The sequence below is a fragment of the Microtus oregoni genome, unplaced genomic scaffold, assembly GCF_018167655.1.
Source record: "Microtus oregoni isolate MIOR12 unplaced genomic scaffold, Mior012 000019F_ref0000042, whole genome shotgun sequence".
Classification (NCBI taxonomy): domain Eukaryota; kingdom Metazoa; phylum Chordata; class Mammalia; order Rodentia; family Cricetidae; genus Microtus; species Microtus oregoni.
The window spans coordinates 33,602,921-33,625,173 of record NW_024543078.1 but is presented as its reverse complement, the minus strand read 5'-3'; the positions used below and the strand labels follow the sequence as shown (position 1 = coordinate 33,625,173).

The 22,253-nt window shown below is 47.2% G+C and overlaps 1 protein-coding gene across 5 annotated transcripts in view; it reads left to right on the top strand.

The window, feature by feature from the left end:
- Positions 1 to 22,253, top strand: part of Adcy1 (adenylate cyclase 1) — a 135,988-nt gene that overhangs the window by 28,524 nt on the left and 85,211 nt on the right. For all 5 annotated transcript variants that reach the window (XR_005975961.1, XR_005975960.1, XR_005975959.1 and 2 more), the window contains exons 3-4: positions 1,353 to 1,471; positions 10,466 to 10,577. Coding sequence is in view for 1 of the 5 variants with exons in the window: in XM_041668882.1 (XP_041524816.1) it covers positions 1,353 to 1,471; positions 10,466 to 10,577 (231 nt within the window). In the remaining 4 variants the exon portion in view is untranslated. The remainder of the gene's footprint in view (positions 1 to 1,352; positions 1,472 to 10,465; positions 10,578 to 22,253) is intronic.

Sequence of the window (22,253 nt, the reverse complement as noted above, 5' to 3'; positions counted from 1 at the left end):
AACATAAGCTTGCTTGTATTAGCAGCTTTCCGGGGTTTTCCCAGTGTTCCCATTGTGCTCTGTATTCATAGGATGAGCTTGCAAATTCAATACTGTCCATTGTGTGCAACAGAAGGGTGGGACTCTTTCATTACTTCCTGGAATCTTTAGGCTCTCAGGGACTGTGGCTGCCTCTTAGCTATTGCCCTGATAGTCTCTGTGGACACAGAGGCTTAGGTCCTTGAGAAAGGCACCAGGGTTGCAGTTGCCTATAGTCAGAGACGTGGTCTCTCACAGCCACCGTAGGCCATGGTCCGGGACAGACTCAGAGCTTGGCAGGGAAGGAATGCACCCCGTGGCAAGACTGCTATAGCTCTCCAGAAGGAGGATGGCCAGGACACTGGGCCAGACAGGATGAGTCCAGCAGGGTGGGTGGGTGGGGGTCTGCGGAAGAGCCTGCAGCCAGTCAGAGCAGGGATTGAGCCTCCTCCCTCAACCTCGTCCTCCACAGTCAATAGATTGTTCTTCTCCATTCTTGTGATTTTTTTTATTTTTTTAAATTTATTTATTTATTAAAGATTTCTGTCTCTTCCCCACCACTGCCTCCCATTTCCCTCCCCCCCATTCTTGTGATTTAAAGACCATTTTTGGTCTTCCTTTGCAAGGCAACATGGGATAGGGCATGAGAGGCCTGAGGGAAAAGGGGGCCCTTATACTTCAGATCCAGCACACAGCAGCACAGGCCTGGCAGATCAGAACAAGCTGGGGTTGAAATCAGGGAAGGTCACATCTGGAAGGTGAGAGACAGAGGCCAGCTCGCAGACAGGAACCCGAAGCCAGGGAGGGTGCCGGTGAGTTCGCCAGGGTGCTTCGTCCCTTCGAAACAAACCATACCCTTATTCTTTTCTCTTGGGGAGAGAAAGAAAATGCTTACCCTACACAGATCAGGGCGGCATGAGAAGACAATGGCCAAGAGAAGGGGTCATCTTGTCCCTGAGGCTGTTTCTTCCTGTAACAAGGGGTCAGACTTTAGGACTATTTCTGGATCCTGTTGGACCAGTAGAGGGAAGGGAAGGGGACCTAGTGGGGCCTTGGTAGGAGATAGTGCTCAGGGTATAGGCTGGAAGAGGGCTGGAAACATGTCTGTGAGGTAAGGCCCATCTATGCTGGGTTAGGCTTCTGGAGTCAGTCCATGTTTGAGTATTGGTCCATGGGGCTCTGGAGTCTGGGCAGTGCCTGCAGGCCTGGGCGTGTGCTGGCTTGCCTGAGCAGGGTCTGTAGACCCCAGCACCACCACATAACAGTGTCTCTCCTGGGCTAGCAGGAATGGGGGATGTCCTTGCTGTCTAACAAATGATGTTTCTCCTACTCAGGAGCGGCTGCTCATGAGCCTCTTGCCCCGGAATGTCGCCATGGAGATGAAGGAAGACTTCCTGAAGCCCCCTGAGAGGATTTTCCACAAGATTTACATCCAGAGGCATGACAACGTGAGGTAGGGATGGCACGTTCAGCAGCTTACTGGGAGGGTGAGAAGGTGTGTTGGGTGTAGGGAGGGGATAGAGGAGCTGGGAAGTGGATGAAGAGGTGGGGAGGGAGAGAGGGGGAGGAGGACAGAGGAACTAGAATATCTCTGTAGTTTAGGGGGAGAGAAGCAGTATGGTTGAGAAGCGATGGGTGGGTGTCCAACAAGGAAGCTGGTCCCATGTAGAGGAGGCTGTGGCTTCTTAGGTGGCACATGCCAGTTCTTTCACGTTTTTTCCGCCAGTACTCATACTTCCTATGTTGGCAGGGAGACAGAACTTCGTCCAAAGAGTGGTTTTTTTTTTTTTTTTTATTGTGAACTGGGGATTCTTCATTTCTGAATCATGACGGAGTGTTTCTCGAGATGGGGGTCTTACCCTTCCCTTTCTCCTTCTAGGAGGTCGGAGGTGTCGTTTGTATTTTACAGGAAAGGAACCCGAGCCTTCCATGTGAACCAGTGTGTGATACATTGGCTGAAGTTTGCTTGCCTGCTTAGAGAGATTCTGTTGAAACCTCTGTCTTAGCGGGTTGTATTGTCTTTTCAACATACTTTGTTTTTTCAACATACTTTGGATGACAGATTAATGCACTTAGAGTGGCTGAGCTGTCACCTGTTTGGGAGTGCCACCGTGTGAATGGCACTCAGGAGATGGAGTGGACACAGAGCACTTTTCTCTTCCGTTCTTCTGTGCTCTTCTGGGTTTTGGTGTCCGTGAAGACACAAAACCATGCCGGAAAACTCTCTTAGGTTGGGGAGCACAGGCTGGCTCATCTCAGATTAGTTAAGGCTTGTGAAGGCATCAAGGCACAGAGCGCCTGTGGCTAATCAACTCACAGCTCTTGCTCTGTGCGTACCTGTGAATTCTTTTACTCCCTGTTGTCGTGTGCACGTTTTCCTAGGGATGAGTGGCTTCATCCCTCTGCAGAGGAGGACACTGAAGTGGTGTGGAATGGGGGCCCAGCTGCTTGGAGAGTAGCCACAAAGCCAGCATGTGAACTCTGACGGCCCCAGAATTAGGGCTGAGACGCTCCTTGCTCAGTTTTGGCTGTTTGCTGTGCTTTCTCTCCCGTGAGCAGCTGGCATCGCTGCCTGCCTTGTGGGAATCAGGAAATTGAGATTCAGCCATGTGAAACGAATGTGCAGGATGCCCTGGGCAGGGAGTGGAGGGCTGGATGCAGGATTAGCTGCCATTCACATTTGATGTACTTCCCTTATCGCACCTGCTACTCCTTGTTAGCGGGAAGAGACATAATTCAGTATCCCAGCGGCTTGCCCTGCAGGCGCGCTGGCCACCAGGATGTTTCAGTGATAACCTGGAGGGCGTACGGTAGGAGGGTGTCACAGCTGAGAGGCTTCTGGTAACTTGAGGGAGAAGGCAGCATTAGCCTTCTGCTTGCTCAACAGCAGAGAGATAAACAAATACACTAGCTCTGCAGCCTCCCCGTGTCTTAGTTAAGTTTCTATCACTGTAAACGCCATGCCCGAAAGCTAGTTGTGGAGGACGGGGTTTGTTTGGCTTACACCTCCACATTGTAATCCATCACTGAAGGAAGTCAGGGCAGGGAGCTGATGCCGAGGCTGTGAGGGGCGCTGTCTACTGGCCTGCTCCCCATGACTTGCTCAACCTGCTTTCTTATAGAACCCAAGACCACAGCCCAGGGTCTTGGGCTTTAAGCCAGGGTCTACCCACTTTAATCACTAATTAAGAAAATGCCCTACAGACGTGCCTATAGCCCCATCTTATTGGAAGTATTTTCTTAGTTGAGGTTCCCTCCTCTCAGATGACATTAGCTTGGGTCAAGTTGACATAAAACTATCTTTTTTGTTTTTGTTTTATTTAGAAACATACCAATCCCAGTTCCCAATCCCTCCCCTCCTCCCATTCCCTCTACCTTTCCCCCAACTCACCCCCATATACTCCTGGGAGAGGGCAAGGCACATTGCTTTAAGGAAGGACCAAGGCCCTCCCTACTATATCTAGGTTGAGCAAAGTATCCATCCAAAGAGAATGAGTTTCGAAAAGCCAGTACACGCAGTAGGGGTAAATCCTGGTCCCACTGCCAGCGGCCTCTCAGTCTGCCTCAGCCATACAACTGTCACCCACATTCAGAGGGACTAGTTTGGTTTTCTGTTGGTTCCTTCCCTGTCAGACCAGAGTTGGTGGGCTCCCATTAGCTTAGGTAAGCTGTTTCGGTGGATGTCCCCATCATGGTCTTGACCTCTTTGTTCATATTCTCACTCCTCCCACTCTTCGACTGGATTTGGAAGCTCAGCCCAGTGCTTCACTGTGGGTCTCTGCCTCTGTGGTACCAGCTGCTGGATGAAGGTCTATGATGACAGTTAAGATAGTCATCAACCTGACTACAGGGCAAGGCCAGTTTGGGCACCCTCTCCTCTATTGCTTAGGGTTTTAGCTGGGGTCTCTAGTGCCAGGTTTCCTGCTAGCCCCATAATGGCTCCCTCAATCAAGATATCTCTTTCATTGCTCTCCATCTCTGTCCTCCCCCATCTTGATCATCCTGTTCCCTCAAGTTCTTGTCCATCCTCCCCTTCTCCTGTCCACTCACTGGGAGGGAGAGACTTCATCAGCGTGACCAGTTCCCCAGCTGCTTTGGGGCTGCTGAAACAAGCGGCATCTACAGTTCAGTCCTGAATTTCTGAAAAGTCTGACATAGACTTGATTTGCCGGGAAAACAGAGGTGGAGCTTGAGCTGGAGAATGCCACAGTTCTCACGCGTGTATTCCCTGCTCAGGACAGAGTGGACCGATGGCACCCACAGCTGCCTGCTGGGGACACAGAAAGCGTCTTGACTAGAATAAGTGACGTGGTTGCTCTTTTCTGTGAGACTGCTCTCTGCAGGCTGGGAAAGAAGAGCCAAGCAAAAGCGTCCCCAAAAAAGGAGGAAGGTAGACCTGCAGACACAGATCTGAGAAAATGCACTTACATGGATTGCTTCACAAGAGAATAAAAATAGCGCTCATGAAGCTAGAAAAGAATTGTGCATGAGGAAAATGAGAATTTCAGCAGGGAAATAGAAGCACCAAGGAGTACAAAGTCAGAAAGCTTAAGACCATAATGCTCACCTTACTAGACCTGGATGGAGGTGGGCGGTCCTTGGATTTCCCACAGGTCAGGGAACCCTGATTGCTCTTCGGGCTGATGAGGGAGGGGGACTTGATAGGGGGAGGGGGAGGGAAATGGGAGGTGGTGGTGGGGAGGAGGCAGAAATCCTTAATAAATAAATAAATTAAAAAAAACTGACCAATAAAAAAAAAGGACTGTAATGACCAAATATAAAAGTCTCTAGAGGAAAATAGGGACTCAGGCAGAAAAAAAAATCAGTGTACTGGAAGACAGGTCCCTGGGAAGTCCCAGGCAGAGGGTCAGAAAGAGAAAAGAGAATGGGAAGGAATGGAGGAAGGTTAAGGGGACTTGAGATGCCAGCATTGGGCACATCATACGGACTGCTGAAGGAGAAGAGTGGGAGAGGGGACAAAAGCTTTTGTGTTTGTTCTTTTTCTTTCTCCCCCCCTTTTAAAAGACAGGATTTCTCTGTGTATCCCTGGTTTTCCTTGAAATCAGATTAAAGGTTTGTGCCCACCACCTTCTAGACCATCAAGATTTTAGAAAATCTTTTCAGATAGACATGTGGAGACAGAAATGGGCTTCCAGAACTAGGAAACATATATGACACTGAATAAGATGAACTTAAAGAAATTTACATGATAAAATCCTGTAAAGGTGAGACAAAGTGAGAATTTTGAAAATAGCAGCAGAAAGTGCCTTCCTGTAAATAACAGAATCCCCATCAGGTTGTCCGTGGATCTTTAGGCAGAAACTGTGCAGGGCAGAGAGCGTAAGTGACATATTCCAAATATTTAAAGCACACTACAGAAACTCCATAGACCAGAGGTGCTGCGCCTGAGACATCCTTCTGCAGGTCCCCGGAAACATGTGGTAGACAGGTAAACATGTGGCAAACAGGTAAACAAATGTGAAAAAGTTAAAAGTCAGAGGTTCTTAAATAACTTAATATACGATACAAGTACATGTAAACTGTGGTGAGCAGATTATGGAAGAGGTATTAAATTGTACATTTTCTTCTGTGTGACGGAACAGCAGTATGATATCAAGAAGTTAACCGAAACAAAAAAGAGAAAATAATCACAGCATTCCAATCCAGAAAGCCAATAAACAGCAGCTTAATGCGTAAGAGAATGCAAACAAAAGATCCACAGGCCCAAGAGGCAGTGTGAGCCATAAAGGCAGTGTGAGCCCTTCTCCATCAATACTCTACGAGTAGCTGGGGGAAAATCCCCCATCACTCAAAAGACAGAATGGCTGATGGGAACATGGGTCAGACAGATACAAGTCAAAAAAGTGACCGAGCAGTCTCACCATACTTCGTGTGTAGGAAGCTGGCTTCATGAGGACGCACCTCCAGTTGGAGGGGAAGGGGTGGAGAAGAGCGTCTGTGTGAACGAGAACCAGGGGAGTGCAAGTATACTCAGGCCAACATGGTCAGAAGAGATGGCATTTCATCATGGTTGAGGAGCCAGTTTGCAGTAACAGTCATAAAAGCCCACACCCAACACAAAACACTGAAATATGCAAAGCAAGCCTCCATAGACCTGAAAGGGGAGTTGTCCATCAAATCAATAGTAATCCACTTTCTCTGATGGTAAGCAGAGTGTCGAGACAGAAGGGTAAAGAGAGAGAGGAAGACTATGATAACACTGTAGATTTGGTGCCAGTAGATGGAACAGACCGGACCATCCCACTCAGCAGTAGAATCTACATTCTTCTCAAGTGCCTGTGACTCTTTCTCTATCACAGAGCACACAAGGTCACGTAAAAAATCTCAATAAATTCGAGAGAAGTAAATCATACTTTATTTCTGACCTAAAAGCACTGGATTTCTTGACTACAAATTATACTGCAAAGCTGTCATGATTGAAACAGTATGGCATGAAAACAGAAACTTAGACAGGATGAAATAGAATAAGGAACCCAGAATACATGTACCCAATGCGCCCTCAAGAGTGCACGTGAAATAAGGGAAGGGTTATCTTCAGTAGACAGTGCTCGAAAAGCCAACCATCCACACATGGAACAATGAAATTGGACCTTCATCTGATACCATATACACAATCAACTAAAATTGATTATAACCTGAAATGTATAAAATCCTAGAAAGAAAAATGGGCTGAGTTCTATGACATTGTTTTTTTTGGCAATGATTTCATAGCAGCAATAGCAGGAGTAACTGGAATTAGATCCAGCTTGGTGATTCATCAAACTCCGGCAATCACCCAGGAGTGTGTCCTCGGGAGAAACCACTGGGCATCAAGACTGGGACTCTGTGGCTTCAGCACCCGTTCCCTGCTCTTTCTCTTTAGCTCCACAGCCTCTGGAGGCTGAGAATGTGCCCCTTCAAAGCTCTGCACTCAGAATTATCAGGGTTTGCTGACCTGGGGATTCCCTGGGAAGCCCTCTCATTGGCCTTTGCCAGCAGCCCTGACTCAGCCCCGCCTCAGCCACAGCCTCAGCCACGCAGCGCCTTTGTTGGAAACAGCCCAGGGTGATCTTTCAGCACGGCAGCTGCTTCCGGTAGCGGTGACAGTTGAGGCAGGCAGCAAGGTGACTGGAAATAATGAAAGGGACAGCTGGGCACTGAATAAACATGGGGTTCCTGTGCAAAGGTCTAGGCACAGATGTGGGAATTTCAGAAGACCAAGCCTATGCAGAATTAGTTTGCAAAGAACATCCAAACCAGTCGTGACCAGAACCCTCAGATGGGGATGGGCGAGACTCATTTCTAGAGTTGCTGTCTTGTGCTCTCAGATATATTGGATATGCTGCAAAAAGTATGCATGGCTCATACATGAGCAAAACTAGCAGTCAGCAGAAACCGTCCCCAAGGAAGCCTAGACATTGGGATTCTTAGACGAACATTTGGAGTCAACGATTTTAAATGTGTTCAAACTGTCTGTGCAATTAAAGGAAGCCATGGCGATGTTTCCTCACCAAACAGAGGATACCAACAGTGCAGACTTTTTAAAAATAACCAAATCAAATAGAACTTCTAAATTTAAGACATACAAGTGAGGTGAAAATTTTCTGGAGGGGTTCAGTTGCTGACTTGAGCCGACAGCGGGAGAATAAGAGAACTTAATGGCAGAGCCAGGAGCGTCGCCATGCAGCAGAAGGGTGGGGAAAATGGAGAAATAGGAAGGGTTTCAGAACACTGTGAGGTGCTATCAAGCTTACCAACACACACGTGTTGAGATTCCCTAGACAAGGGAAGAAGACAGGACCTTTGAAAAAACAATGACTAAAAATATTCCTTAAAACAACACCCCCAACCATATTAATCTATTTATCCCAGAAGCTTGATGTGTTTTAAAGAGAATAAACTTAGAGACCCACACCAAGGCATATCCTAGTCAAAGTGATGACAGCCAGAGATGCAGGCAGAATCTGAAAGCAGCAGGAGAGAGAGGGCTATCAAGAAGTGATCTTGAGTGAGATGATGCCCAGTTTATGGAGATGAGGGCCAGAAGCCAGCAGGAAGGTACGTTCAAAGGCTGGAGTAAAAAGGGAAGAACTCTGCGTCCTCCAGGACACGGGAGCTGCAGCACTGGCCCCTCCGCAGAAGCCCCATTTGCTCCGTGGCTCCTTAGCTCCCTGCTCTCTTCTTGCCGGTCAAAGCTGGTCTGCTCATAGCTGGAAGTCTAGGCCCCTCAACCATCTCCTTATCTCTTTCCACCACAGATAAATAAAATGCCTTGACATATTTCAAATGTCCCCTTCCCCTGGCCAGAAGAATCCCGAGGGCAGAGGTATTTATTGGAATCTCCTGTTTATGGTCCAACCCAAGCACGCGTCCAGCATAGCTAGCCCTTCGTGAGCAGCCGGCAAGTAAATAACACTTCTTCAGATGAGTGTGAGTGGGGGACCAGGAGGAAACAGCTGTTTGAACTCAGACTGTAGCACCACAGCAAGACCTGCACAGCCTCTAACCACACAAAATCCCAGCAGGGGGAGGGGAAGTGGACATAAACTCTGAAAGATGCTGGAAGAGGGAAAATCAGTGGAGCACCCAGCCTCGTGCTCGGAAGTAGTTGGCCAACACAAAACAGACGCCATGTTTTGTTTTGTTTTGGTTTCTCTCTCTATGTGTGTATGCATTCGTGCTTGAATTTTATTTTTTTTAAATTTGGTTTGGTTTTAGTTTTGTGTTTTGTGTTTTTTGTTGTTTAAAGAGAGAGAAGGGACATGAAGTTAGGTAGATGGGTTGAGGGAGGAACCTGGAGAGGGGAAAGAATGTGATTAAAATATACTGTATGAAAAAATTTAAAAACAGAAGTGATAAAAATATCGTACATGGTGATGGACATGTGCACGCTCATTTCCGAGTCGCATATGAGAAGTGGGCATGAGGAAGGGCAGACAGTCTCCTTGCTGTAGCTGGTGGAGTGGGACTGTTCTGCCAGAGCCCAGCGCTAACCCCTGCTCCCCTCCAGTACTGTCCAGCCTGGCTTATCTTTGGCAACACCCTCTGTTGTCCACAAGAGCGCTCATTTATTTTTGCCTGACATTTGTAGCTCCCACAGAGGGGTGCAGAAGGTGGAGCATCTCGCTTCCTGAAATTATGGGAAAGCTCTGAATATTTGAGCAGCATATTTAAAGACAGACCTTAAAGCTAAACAACGTTTAAAAACAAACAATATTTTTCATCTCTCATATGTTTGCAGAATATGTTTTCGTTTTGAAAGAGAAAATAATAGGAAATACCTTTTAGAATCTTATCTTCTGTAGAAAATTGAGCAGGCACCATGTTCTAGAGACTGACCCCAGTTCTGCAATAAATAATCACCTAATACTTGGGGGGGTGTCATGTGGGGCTATGAACCTTCAACACCAGTGGTTCTCAACTTTCCAAATGCTTTAATATATATCCTTTCTCATGCATGGTGACCCCCAACCATAAAGTTTTTTCTTTGCTACTGTTATGAATCATAATGTAAACATCCATATTTCTTATAGTCTTAGGTGAGCCCTATGAAAGGGTTATTTGAAACCCCCCTCCAAACACAAAGGAGTCACAACTCACAGCTTAAGAACCGCTGCTCTACACAGTGATTTAGGGCTTTGGTTCTGACACTCTGATAGGCACATGCATCCACGTAGCAGAAGGAGAAGATGGCTGGTGGGAATGGACCATTCCTTTCTTAAAAGCTAGACACTCTACTTCCTGTCCCTGGCCCCAATGTAGATGCCCATGGTGAGCTCTCTGGGAAGGGAGCTGGTCTATTGGGAAGTTAGTAAGAGCTCCCTATGCGGGGTGAGGGGTCAGCATGAGGGATGGCAAGCTCAAGTGGCCCAGCAACTAATCCCTCTGTGACCAAGAGGTGTGCCTTGCAGCTGTCCTCAGCCTAGGTCCTCTTGCCTATAAAAGAACGAAGAAGTGCTGGGGGATAATACTTTTTTATACTATAAAGGTTTGTCTTCATATTGGTTTAATAAAACATTGATTGGCCAGTAGCCAGGCAGGAAGTATAGGCAGGGCAGCCAGACTAGGAGAATTCTGGGAAGAGGAAAGAGACAGTTGGCAGCCAGACCCAGAGGAAGCAAGATGAGAATGCCTTACTCAGAAAAGGTACCAAGCCACATGGCTGAATATAGATAAGAATTATGGGTTAATATAAGTTGTAAGAGCTAGTTAGTAATAAGCTTGAGCAATAGGCCAAACAGTTTATAACTAATATAAGCCTCTGTGTGTTTATTTGGGACTGAATGACTGTGGGGCCTGGCAGGATAGAAACTTCCATGTACAAGGAAGTCTACAAGTCAGCTTTCAGGAGTAAGCAAGGGTATAGATGGAAAAGGCTATGCAACTCTTAGCTCATGATTTCTAAAGTGACCAAGGAGAGGTGACCTGGATCCCCTTCCTCTTGCAGCATCCTGTTTGCAGACATCGTGGGGTTCACAGGTCTGGCATCCCAGTGCACGGCCCAGGAGCTGGTGAAACTGCTCAACGAACTCTTCGGCAAGTTCGACGAGTTAGCCACGGTAAGCACAATGTTTGCCTTTGTTCTCTTGATTAAGCCAGAGCGCTTCTGCAGAGGTGCTCTGCCCAGCCAACCTCGGTATCTGCAGTATAGGGGCCTCACTGGTCAGTGGTTCTACGTCAGGCCTACGTTTGGTACCTGCACTTCACAAGTTACACTGGCTCCTTCCAAGAGGCGTTCCGATGGAACCATGTCCTGCGGGCTGCTCTTGGCCCTGGCCAGCCTGGCATTGTGTACCTGGGACAATCACAGCCCCCTCTCTACCTGTGACTCTTCTCGGGCTGGCCTTGCTCTGGGGTTGCCCTCCTTCTGAGCTGGAAAATGCCTGCTACCTCTTCCCCCAGTCCCTGCTGAAACCCCTGCTCCTGGTGATTCTACTGCAGACTCCCCCTTCCCCAGCCCCCGCTGATGCTAGGAATGTTGGGGATGCTCACCAGGCTTCCTGCTGGGATTCTTAACATTTGGCACTTGTGGTAGGTAAGCCTTGCTGAAGGGTGGCACTCTGTCCTTAGGCTCCATGTCTCTGTGTGAGAACCTAGTGTATGGTCTTAGGAGTCCTTTGCACTTCTGGAACTTTACCATGTAGGCTGAAATCCCTGTAGCTCACCCGTCTTGTAGATCTACACTGATCCTGGCTCCCAGCCTGTGTAGGCGGAGGCAAGTTCCACAGCACACCATCTGTACCTGAGGAAGAGTGGGAACCACTGATAGTGGGAGGGAAGGAGGGAGCAGAAGGCAGAGGTGGGAACACTTGAGCATGTAATTTATTGGGGTGCTACTGCCTGTCTTACCTCCTAACAATCTTTACCCTTCAAGGTGGTGAAGGGGTTTATTGTGGAGTTACATTCTCTTTTTCCTACCCTTGGCCCAGGTGGGGCATGGGTGCTGGGAAACTGAGGGGCATGGGTAGCCATTTCCTCGGTGAAGGCAGCAGAGAAGGGTTTCTTAGTGAAGTGAGTTGGGCAGCCAGGGCTGGTGCGATTTGTCAGAATTGGGTGCAGTGCTGGCTGGGTAAGGAGACTCAGTGGGCACGGGTTAGGTTATTGGCAGACACCAGACAGCAGGTATAATGTTTGACTGCAGGTGGGAGTAGCCCCAAGCTGGGCAGAGAGGAGATTAAGGTGGGAAGGGTGGCAGCAAGAATTTTAGACAGTACTCCCTTCTCTTAGTTATGGACTCCATTGTTGTAGTGAACACCAGAACCTAAAGCAAGTTGGGGAAGTCAGGGCAGGAATTCAAGCAAGTCAGGAACCTAGAGGCAGGAATTGATGCGGAGGACATGGAGGGGTGCTTCTTACTGGCTTGCTCCTTATGACTTGCTCAGTCTGTTTTCTTTTAGAACACTGGACTACCAGACCAGGGATGGCCCCACTCACAGTGGGCTGGGCCCTTCCCCATTAATCACTAATTAAACAAATGTCCTACAGACTTGCCTATAGCCCCATCTTATGGAGGCATTTTCTCAACTGAGCATCCCTCCTCTCAGATGACTTTAGCTTGTGTCAGGCTGACATAAATCTATCCCCATGCCCCCTTGATGAGGTCCCGTGGAATGTTGCTGGGGTGAACATCTCAGAATTGGATGGTGAAGTTGCTATCTGTGTAAACATCTTCTGGGAAAGCCCCTCCTGGGGTACCATAGGATGTCCTAGTCAGGATACTGTAGGACCCCTAACTGGGAAAGGCTTGTCTTCCGTCTGCTGCTTTTGTTGGACACTGGTCTGTGAGGTCTCTGCAGCCTTGTCTTGTCCCTGGGTCTTGTCCCTCTGAGTGTGGCTGTGCCTGTCCTCTTGTGAGCTTCCCTTGCACTCTGAGGTGAGTCCCTGGGTCTTGCTGTGGTGTAAAGGATTTCTGGCCCCACATGATGGAGGGCTGTTGTGGGGAGAGGAGAGCAGCTGGCATGGTCGGCACATCGTGCAGCTCGCTGAGGCGAGAGCAGGTCTGAAGCCCTCTGCATCTGGGTCAGAAAGCACATTTTGACAAGGCGTGGGGTAGCTCTGAGGAGACTGCAGCCCGGAGCTGTCACAGACGTAGCCAGCGGTGGACCTAGGTCTGTCCCCGACTTCTGCTGTTTACTAGGGAGCTCATTCTTTGAAGGCTTCAGATCAGAGGATCAAAGTTGACCCTACCAGGGCTCCCTTTTTTTCCTCTCTTGTGCCCTGAGCTTGTGCCGCCTAAAAGTTGGTGTGTGTGGGGAGGGATGGGTCCCCCATCCCCATTATGCAGTTCATCCAGGAAGTCCCGAGGCCAGCATCATCCTCCAGAGGACCCACTTGCAGTCGACTCCAGATGTCTGTTCCCTCACTTAGGAACTTCCCAGAACTTGTGTAGTCTCCTACAAGGACTCAAAGTGGTAGGCAGAGACCAGAAGTATCACCTTGGATACAGATCCTCAAAATCAAGGTAGAACTTTAAGAGCATGGACTTTGGATTTGGTTGCACTTGACAACGCGAGTAGGAAATGGTGGCCCAGTTATACCCTGTGACAGGCGGGGCAGGTAACTATGCCTTGTTAATGAGATGCTTATGGTGAAGCCAGTTCCCCAGGGCCTTGTGGTTTCAAAGCCTTTTTCCTAGGGTGGAACTGGTACCCACCGGTGCTTCAAAGTTCCAAAGGCGGTTCCGGGGGGGGGGGGGGGGGGCTTTCTTATTTGGCCTCTGACCTTTGAGCTATCTGTGGAGTAGAGGTATAGGTGGCCACCAGTTCATCCTGTTGCCTTGTGTGGCTGTTTTCCTCTAAGACGGGGTATCTATGGGCAAGCCACACTCGTTTCCAAATCAGCTCTGAGGTCCCGGTTATGACCAAGGAGTCTGGCACACAGCAGAGGCCACATGAATTTATCAAGTGAGACAATGCCACACCAAGATGTCTGCTTCAGTGGCCTCTGGACTCACTGGCCTGGCCTCCGAGAGCGGTAGAGCTCTGAGGGTGCCTGTTTATGAGGAGAGTCAGAAAAGCCTGGGCCGTTATCCACGGCTGCAGCAGCCTCCTCTAGAGCTGCTGAGCAAGCGGGGAGCAGACCAGCACTGATGAGAACCAGCATGCCTGCGTTTGCATTTACTGAGGGCTCTGCTTCCCAGTTGTGACAGCCACTAAGAGCTGTTTACCCCTTCTTTCCGCTATGACTGTGAGATCTAGGGAACTTGGCCCGGTGAGCACCTGGAGAGAAAGTCAGTGGCAATGTGGCTTACAGATGTGTCTGGGAAGAAGCGCACCTTTGACTGGCCTTTGGAGGGCGACATGAATGTCATGTGGATGTGGGGTATGCTCCCAACCTCAGGTAGCTCTTCTGCAATTGCTCAGCCTTGCCAGAGGGTGTGGTAGTCCGTGGAAGGAAAGCTCTAGCCATTTCTGTCAATTCTCCTCCCAGGAGGGGTTTGTAGCTTCCAGGGCCTGATCCAGAACCAACCATCAGTGTCCCAAATACCTGGAAATCTTCATATTACAAACTGGGTTTTGTGGCCAGCATCTGAGTGAACGACTTGCTAAAGGACATGCTTACATGCAGAATGCTGGGCCTGGGGGTGTTCTCTTACCCCCTACTTTGACCCCCTGAATCTTCCTCCTATCCAGTTGAGACTCACCTTGACTGCCCCAAGACTCTGGTTTCATGCACCCCTCCTAGTCCCATAGTCTCCAGGGGCCCAGCACAGTTTCTGGTCTTGCTGCCTTCCTTCCATGCTTATGGGATAGCCCTGCCACGCCCTACTGGGACGTGGTATGAGAAGGGTATGAGAGCCCCTCCCACAGCCCCCCAAGGAAGGCATAGTACTTTGTGAGCTGAGTTTGGGTATTTTGGAGGAAGATCTTTGTTGAGAGAAGTCTGTCTTTTGTGGAAGTCTTTGTGAACAAAGGAAAGGTTTAAACAATGCGTATCTTCCTCCGCCAGGGACCAAAGCGTGGCTCTGGCTCCTAAGTGCCTGCCTATGACTGATGTCCTAATAAAGGGTGCCAGGTGTCAGGCTGTGTTCGCTTCTGGGTGCTGGCTACGCCCCACACCTTCCTGCAGCAGCTTTCTCTCAGAGGCTTTGCCTTCTCCAGAACAAGGCTTGCTCTGTTCTGTTCTCGGCTTCTCGTTTCTCGCTCTTCTAGTGGCATGGAGGGCCCTTCAGAGAAAATACTTCTAATCCTTCTCATTGCCTAGAAGCATCCCATTGTCCGGCTGAATCAGAGCTTGTTGTCTCTTCACAGCCTGATGGGCATCTGGGTTATTTCTGGGCTAGCTTATTCCAAATAAAGCTGCCAAGAGCGTTTGTGTCTAAGACTTCGTGCCGGTGAGTGCTTGCCGTTTTCTTGTGTAAATGCGTAGGAGTGGGCAGACGACAGAATTTGCTGAATTTACATTTAGTGTTTTAAGAAATGAACCCAGTACTTTCCAGATTGCCTTTTACCATCTCACGTCCCCAACCATATTGTGTGGTACCAGTTTCTCTGCATCTTTGTCTTCTGCGGTGGCTGGGCTTTAAATGGTTGTGTGGTCTCCCTAGTAACAAGCCATGCATATCTTTTAATGGCTTGTTGACCATCCATGTGTCATCTTTGGAGTATCCATTTTGTTTTTTGGTTTTTTTTTTTACCATTCTTCTTTATAAATTGGGTTGATCTCAAAACTGTGGGGTTTTGAGACTACGTCTATTTTATTTTTAATTGTTTTGGTTGGGGTTGCACTGTGTTGTCTGAGCTGGCCTGGAACTCACATTACCCCCTCTTAGCCCTGAGTGCTGAGATCACAGGTGTATGCCACTGTGCCCTGCCCAAGAGTTCATAATGGTCCACAAGCTGGCCCTTCTTCAGACGCATGCCTTGCAGGTTTTTCCCCTTGTATATTTTGCTCCTTCGAATAGTATTCTTTGAAGAGCAGAGCATTTTAAGTAGTCTATCAGGTTGTTTGTTTTATGGGATTGCATTGTTGTGTTGTGTCTGCATTGTCCTTGCCCAATGTCTGTCATTGTGCTGGTTTCTTAAGGCCACTGTGGCAATGTCCCATGAAGATCTGGAAGCTTGAAGCAACAGAAATTTGTTCCTACAGGTTTGGAGCCTGCAGTTGGAATCAGTACTGTTGGCAGAGCTGTTCTTCCTGCAGGCATTCCAGAGAGGCTATCCTCTGCCTCACACACCCTCTGCTGGCTCCTGCCAGGTCTCCCAAGTCTCCTTCTGTCTCAAGTGGCCTTTCTTCCTCCTCTCCCCTCCTCCGCTCCCTCGTGTCCCACTCCACAGTGGACGGGTTTCTTATTTCAGATCTTTAACTAAATCATATCTATGTCGTCTTTTCATTGCCTAATTAAGGTGATATCATTGGTATTTCTGAGGGACATATATATGTATGTATACACACACACACATAAAAATACATATACATAGATCACTACACGCTGAACTCGCTCTGAGTTTTGGTCTTTTCCTGAAAGAAATGAGGGTAGCTCTGACTATTCCAAGGGATTACTGTAGCAAGAAGCTCCATAACAAAACTCCCGTAATATAAACTCTAAAATCTCTAGGCTAGTGCCTAGCCCAGGGTTGCCATGCAATAAAGATCATAATAATAATCATCGCCCTGGCCAGGGAACCCAGCACAAGCGAGGCCATCTGTCAGAGCGGCATAAATATCTGGAAGTTCAGTGTGAAAAAAATTAGGGTGTTCTCTCCCCAGATATTAGCTCATCTTTCTTTAATCCCATCAAGGTCTTTAATTCATAACCAGATAACGCTGGCTGCAGAACAGGCCCATTCGCTAGCTGAGTCTGTTTTAGAGAACTGTCAATTAGCTGCTATCTCACGACCACGGTGATTAAATCAGGCTGCACTCTGCAGAGACTCAAGACCCAGTGTGCTTCTCACCAGCTGGGATTGCCCCCTGCTCCCCTCCGCCGAGGTGAGCACGTGTTCCTAACACTTGCTTCCTAAGGCTCTGACTGCGGCACAGAGAGCAAACGTATATATTCTGTATTTTCTGAGGCCTGTGTCCACACTCGAAAACAACCACCCTCAGGAGCCCAGGCAAATTCACCCACAAATCCATTGTGTTCTCACACATTCTTCGTGTGCGTGCGTTTTTAGTAACTTTACGAAGATGTTGTTGTTGGAGAAACACACGTGTCAGAGAAGGGCAGCTAATCTTATCCCTTGCTTTGCTTGCCAGCTGCCTGAGCCGGGCCTGCACTGTCCAGTAGGGAAGCAAATCTAATAGAACTGTTTGCTTCAGTGAGGGCCTACAGATGCCCTGATAATGTTTACAATACATCTTGAGTTAATTTTTATATATACAGATCAAAGCCGTTTATTTTGCCTGCAGGCCCTCAACATTTTACCATATCAAATTTTTAGGGACTGCACTTTTCATATAGAGCTGGGCAGGGGTCTTTCTGGACATTCTGTTCTGTTCCACTGCTCCGTGTGTCTGCCTTGACACCTGGACTGCCCGTTGGTCTTATAGCTTCATGGTGGTCTGTGCTCAGGTATTGTGGTCCAACAAACTGGGAAGTTCTTTCTCAGGTGACGCCGGTGACTTTAGGTGCTGTACTTTCTAATATACGTTGAGAATCATTTCTTTGGTTCTCCCATAAAGGCTGCCTGTTACAACTCTACTTTGAATCCGGCGAGAACCAACACCTACAGATGTCGAAACTTCTGATTCGTGAACATAGTTCATCTCTGCATTGATGGAACGTGTTTAGTTTTCCTTTAGAAATGTGAGATTTTTTTTCACAACATACAAATGTTTTAAATCTTTTTCCTTTTTGTGTGTTTCATTTATTTCCTCAAATATGTCTTTAAGTAGATCCTACTTTTGATAGCATAATTCATGTTGATTTTTAAATATTAGCTTACAGTTGTTTTTTATGAACAGCAGAATGTAAATTAAGTTTTTATATTGGTTTATTGCTCTGAAAGTGGAGTTTCCACTGGACTTCTCACATCAGTGGTCACGTTTGTACATGAATGCATCTTAGCTTAGTTTGTTTTCCATCAGGAGGCCTTTGATTTTTTATTTTCCTGCTTCATTTGACTGGCTAGACCCCCTGGTGTAATGTCCGACGGAAGTGCAAGAGCAGCATTCTTGGCTTCTTCTCGATTTCTGGGGCATCACTGCATTCTTCCGTCATCAAGAATCATATTAGTAGTGGGGTTTCTGTGGAGTTTTTTGTTGAACTGAACAGTTTCCCTTTATTCCAAGTTTTCCTCTGATTTATTTTTTAAATCTGAAATGCCAGTTGCGTTTTCCTGGGTTTTCCCCCTCATGCATCTGTAGGGATGTTCCTGATTTCCTGTGTCCTTCACTGCATGAAGGATGCATGCCTGATGTTAGACTGTAAAAACACCTGTGTGTGGGCTGGAGAGATGACTCTGTGGTTAAGAGCACTGGTTGCTCTTCCAGAGGTCCTGAGTTCAATTCCCAGCAACCGCATGGTGGCTCACAACCATCTGTAATGAGATCTGGTGCCCTCTTCTGGCATGCAGGCATACATGGAGGCAGAATGTTGTATACATAATAAATAAATAAATCTAAAAAAAACCCAAACAACCTATGTGTTTCTGGGGCCTCCGTACACTTGTGATATTATTCTCTTCCTTGTGTGGTTTTGCCTTTGATTTGCCGACATCTCCCTAGAACTTTCCCCATCTGTGTTAAGATCTTCATCTGTGGCGTTTCTTCTTCCATCTCTCCATGCTATCAAGTGTGATCTCAAGGCTGAGTTTGTTAATGCTTCCTCTTGTCCAGCTCTCGAGATGCCTGTGTAAAGTTGGTGTCTTTCTTTCTCAATATGTAGTAGAATAGGAAATTTGCAAATTCAGAAGGGTCGATTTAGGGTATGTTTCTCAAATGGCTTTAATGATTTGTATTTATTTTAAGGAATTATTCCAGGTGTTAACTTATTCCAGGTGTTAACAGTTGCTGAGTAGGTTTTTGTCACACTTCCACATCCTTCCTCAGTGGCCGCCTTTGCAGCCCCCACCACTTTTATTCCTGATTTTGGTAAATTGTATATTCATTTTCTCCCTCCCTCCCTCCCTCCCTGCCTGCCTCCTCCCATCCTCATCCCTTCCTCTCACTCTCCTATCCCCTTCCCACCTTTCCCCCAACCCCCTCCTTCCTAATCACTCTGGTTGAACAATTTTGCTTTCTTTTTTTTTTTTTTTTTTTTTGTAAAACATGAAGGGCAGTTTCTGTTTGAGTTTATCCTTCAGTACAGCTTATTTTTTTTATTGAGAAAAGGAGAAAAAAAAACCAAGTTTCCTCCTCCTCCCAGCCTCCCATTTCCCTCCCCCTCCTCCCACCCTTCTCCCCCTCCCCCCACTCCTCTCCCCCTCCCTCTCCAGTCCAAAGAGCAGTCAGGGTTCCCTGCCCTGTGGTAAGTCCTAGGTCCTCCCCCCTCCATCCATTTCTAGGAAGGTGAACATCCAAACTGGCTAGGCTCCCACAAAGCCAGCACATTACGTAGGTTCAAAACCCCGTGACATTGTCCTTGGCTTCTCATCAGCCCTCATTGTTCGCCATGTTCAGAGAGTCCAGTTTTATCCCATGCTTTTTCAGTCACAGTCCAGCTGGCCTTGGTGAGCTCCCAATAGGTCAGCTCCACTGTCTCAGTGGGTGGGTGCTCCCCTCGTGGTCCCGACTTCTTTGCTCATGTTCTCCCTCCTTCTGCTCCTCATTGGGACCTTGGGAGCTCAATCCAGTGCTCCAGTGTGGGTCTCTGTCTCTGTCTCCATCCATCACCAGATGAAGGTTCTATGATGATATGCAAGATATTCGTCAGTATTGCTATAGGATAGGGTCATTTCAGGTTCCCTATCCTCAGCTGCCCAAGGAACTAACTGGGGACCTCGGCTTGGGCATCTGGGAGCCACTCTAGGTTCAAGTCTCTTGCCAACCCTAAGGTGCTGACTTTCTTAAAGGATGAGCTTTCAATTTTATTGATCTCTTAGTTTCATTAATTTTCCTCGAGGCGTAACTATTGTGTTTCTTCTTATTTTGGGTAGAATTTACTTCTTGTAACATTTTAAGGTGCAATTTGGGTCATTATTTTGTAACTTTGGGGACTTTAATATCAACTTTTCATGCTCTAAATTGCCTCTGAAACGCTATTTTAGCATTATCTTCAATACTCTGGTATTTTGTTTGTTTGTTTATCGGGACAGGGTCTCTCTATGTAGTCCTAGCCATTCTAGAGCTCAGACTCACAGAGATCCTCCACATTCTACCTCCTGAGTATTGGGATTAAAAGTGTATGCCACCATGCCTGGCCTGTTGTGTATTTATTTTTATTCAGCTCAAAATACTTTTAAATTTCCATATTTTTTTGTGTGTGAACTATTCCTTTACACGGTGTGAATATATGTTGCTGTGATTGGTTTAATAAAGAAGTTGACTGGCCGATAGCTGAACAGGATAAACATAGGCAGGAGAGCCAAACTGAGAATGCTGGGAGGAGGAAGGGAAGAGTCTGAGGGAGATTTCAGCAGAGGAAACAGAATGTGTAAAAACTGAGGTGACGCCAGGTGGTGGTGGCGCATGCCTTTAATCCCAGCACTTGGGAGGCAGAGGCAGGTGGATCTCTGTGAGTTCGAGGCCAGCCTGGTCTACAAGAGCTAGTTCCAGGACAGGAACCAAAAGCTACGGAGAAACCCTGTCTCGAAAATCCAAAAAAAGAAAAAAGAAAAACAAAACAAAACAAAAAAACCTGAGGTGACAAGCCATGAGTTACGTGGCAGAGGGTAGATAAGAGATATGAGTTAATTTAAAAGTAAGAGTTAGCTAATAACAGGCTTGAGCTATTAGCCAAGCATCTGTAATTTATATAAGCCTCAGTGTGTTTATTTGGAAGCTGCTGGTGGGAAAGAAACGTTCACCTACACTTTTTGACTCTTTTTAGACTATTTTTTAAATTTGGTTTAACTTTTTTGTTGTTTTTTTTTTTTTTTTTTTGGTCTGAGTAGTCATCCCTACTTGAGCCGGATGTCCAGGCTGCACTCTCACTGGGTCTGAGCCAAAGGTTGGCCCTCGCTGCTTCCGTTTCCCTCGTTTGTACTTTGTTCCCCCTTTCCCAACCTTATTACAAGTTTACTGAATATGTTTAATGACTCCATTTTACTGTGTTTGTTTTAGCAACTTTTTTCATCATTACCTTAGGGCTTAATTAGAATATTTACTTGGCTAACAGCTCCCCATCATGTGATTTCTGATTTACAGGCTGAGGATGGCACAGTTATGGGGTGCCCTACAGTCCTCATGAAATTGTTGCTGTGAATATGGAATGAAAAGTAAAATTCATGGCAACAGTTGCATGTATGTATACTTGCATACATGCATACTTGCATAATACATACATACATACATACATACTTTAGCTTATATTGAATCAGCTCCATTTTATGTTGTTAATACTTTGTCCGTGCACTGAATTCTCTTTTAACGAGTTGTAAATACCACCGATTCGTGCTGTTTACTCACATAGTCATCATTTCTGTGGCTGTGTGCTCCTGTGGTCAACATTTCTGTGTGTTGTGTTTTCCTGCCTATGGGCTCTCCTTTAGCATGTCAGTGGGCTGCTGGGGCTGCGTTCCCTCGGTTCCTGTGTTTCTGAAGAGCTCTCTTTCTGGGCGGTGTATTTCTCCTCGGTGTAGAATCTTTGGCTTTAATAGTTACACCGAATTTAGAAACAGAGGAGTAGTCAGGTCACCGATTTCAAATACTCTTCCTCTGTGGCTTCAGTTCTACATGATTAGGTTCTCAGAAGGTGATCCTGCAGTCAGTGATGGTTTTTCTAAAACAATCAGGATGCTTTTTCTGTTGCTACTTCATTTTGAACAATGTTTGCTTTTTTTTTTCTGCAGTGTCTGGCATCTTTTTCCCACTCAGTGTAGTTTCTCTCTTATGTTGTAGGTTTTAGCTAACAAGTTCAATTTTGATCCTTTCCCCCGTTGAAGTAGCTGCTAGAAAGCTCGAGTTGAAATGGACCCCCTGCTGTACAAATTGTTCCTCCTTGTGCATTCCCTGTGAGCGCCCTGTGATCTTAAGGGGATGGTTGCTCTGATCCTGTGTGAACCCTTTTGGAGAAGCCTGTGGGCTTTCTCACAGGCGCTTGCCTTGATTCTGAGTCCCTGACACTGCGACGCAGGGTGGCCTCTGTGTGGCGCAGGCTTGGAAAATTGCCCACACCTGCAGCCCCAACACCTTCCTTCTCTTTCTGAAGGTCTCTGCTGGAAGTTACGCAAACACAGGGCATGTTTGCCTTCATCTCCATGCTAGCTGATGGTTTATTTGCCTTCTTAGTCACAGCTGATGCTCCCAGAAGAGAGCAATTGTTTTGTACCTTTCCCCCAGTTACTGAATACTGCTGGATGTGCACTGGTCCTTTCCTTCGGTAAGGACCTGGCCACATCTCTTTGACATGATGGAAAAACATGTCCTGCTGCCCACTGTTCCTCTATACCCGCCGTGGACAGGCTAGGACTCTTCTCTGGGTGTTAGTTTTCCTAATGGGAACAAGAGCTGGTTGGATGTGCACACCACGCCTTTGACTGGAACCTGTAGGTTAGGGTGTGGCACGGTGAGATCACAGTCTACCCTCTGCAGAGAGAACCAAGCCAAGCATGGCCTCTTATCACTTGGGCTGCCTGCTGCTTATTTTGAGCCATTGGTACAGTTCAATCTGAGCCCTTCCTGGAGCCCTTTGC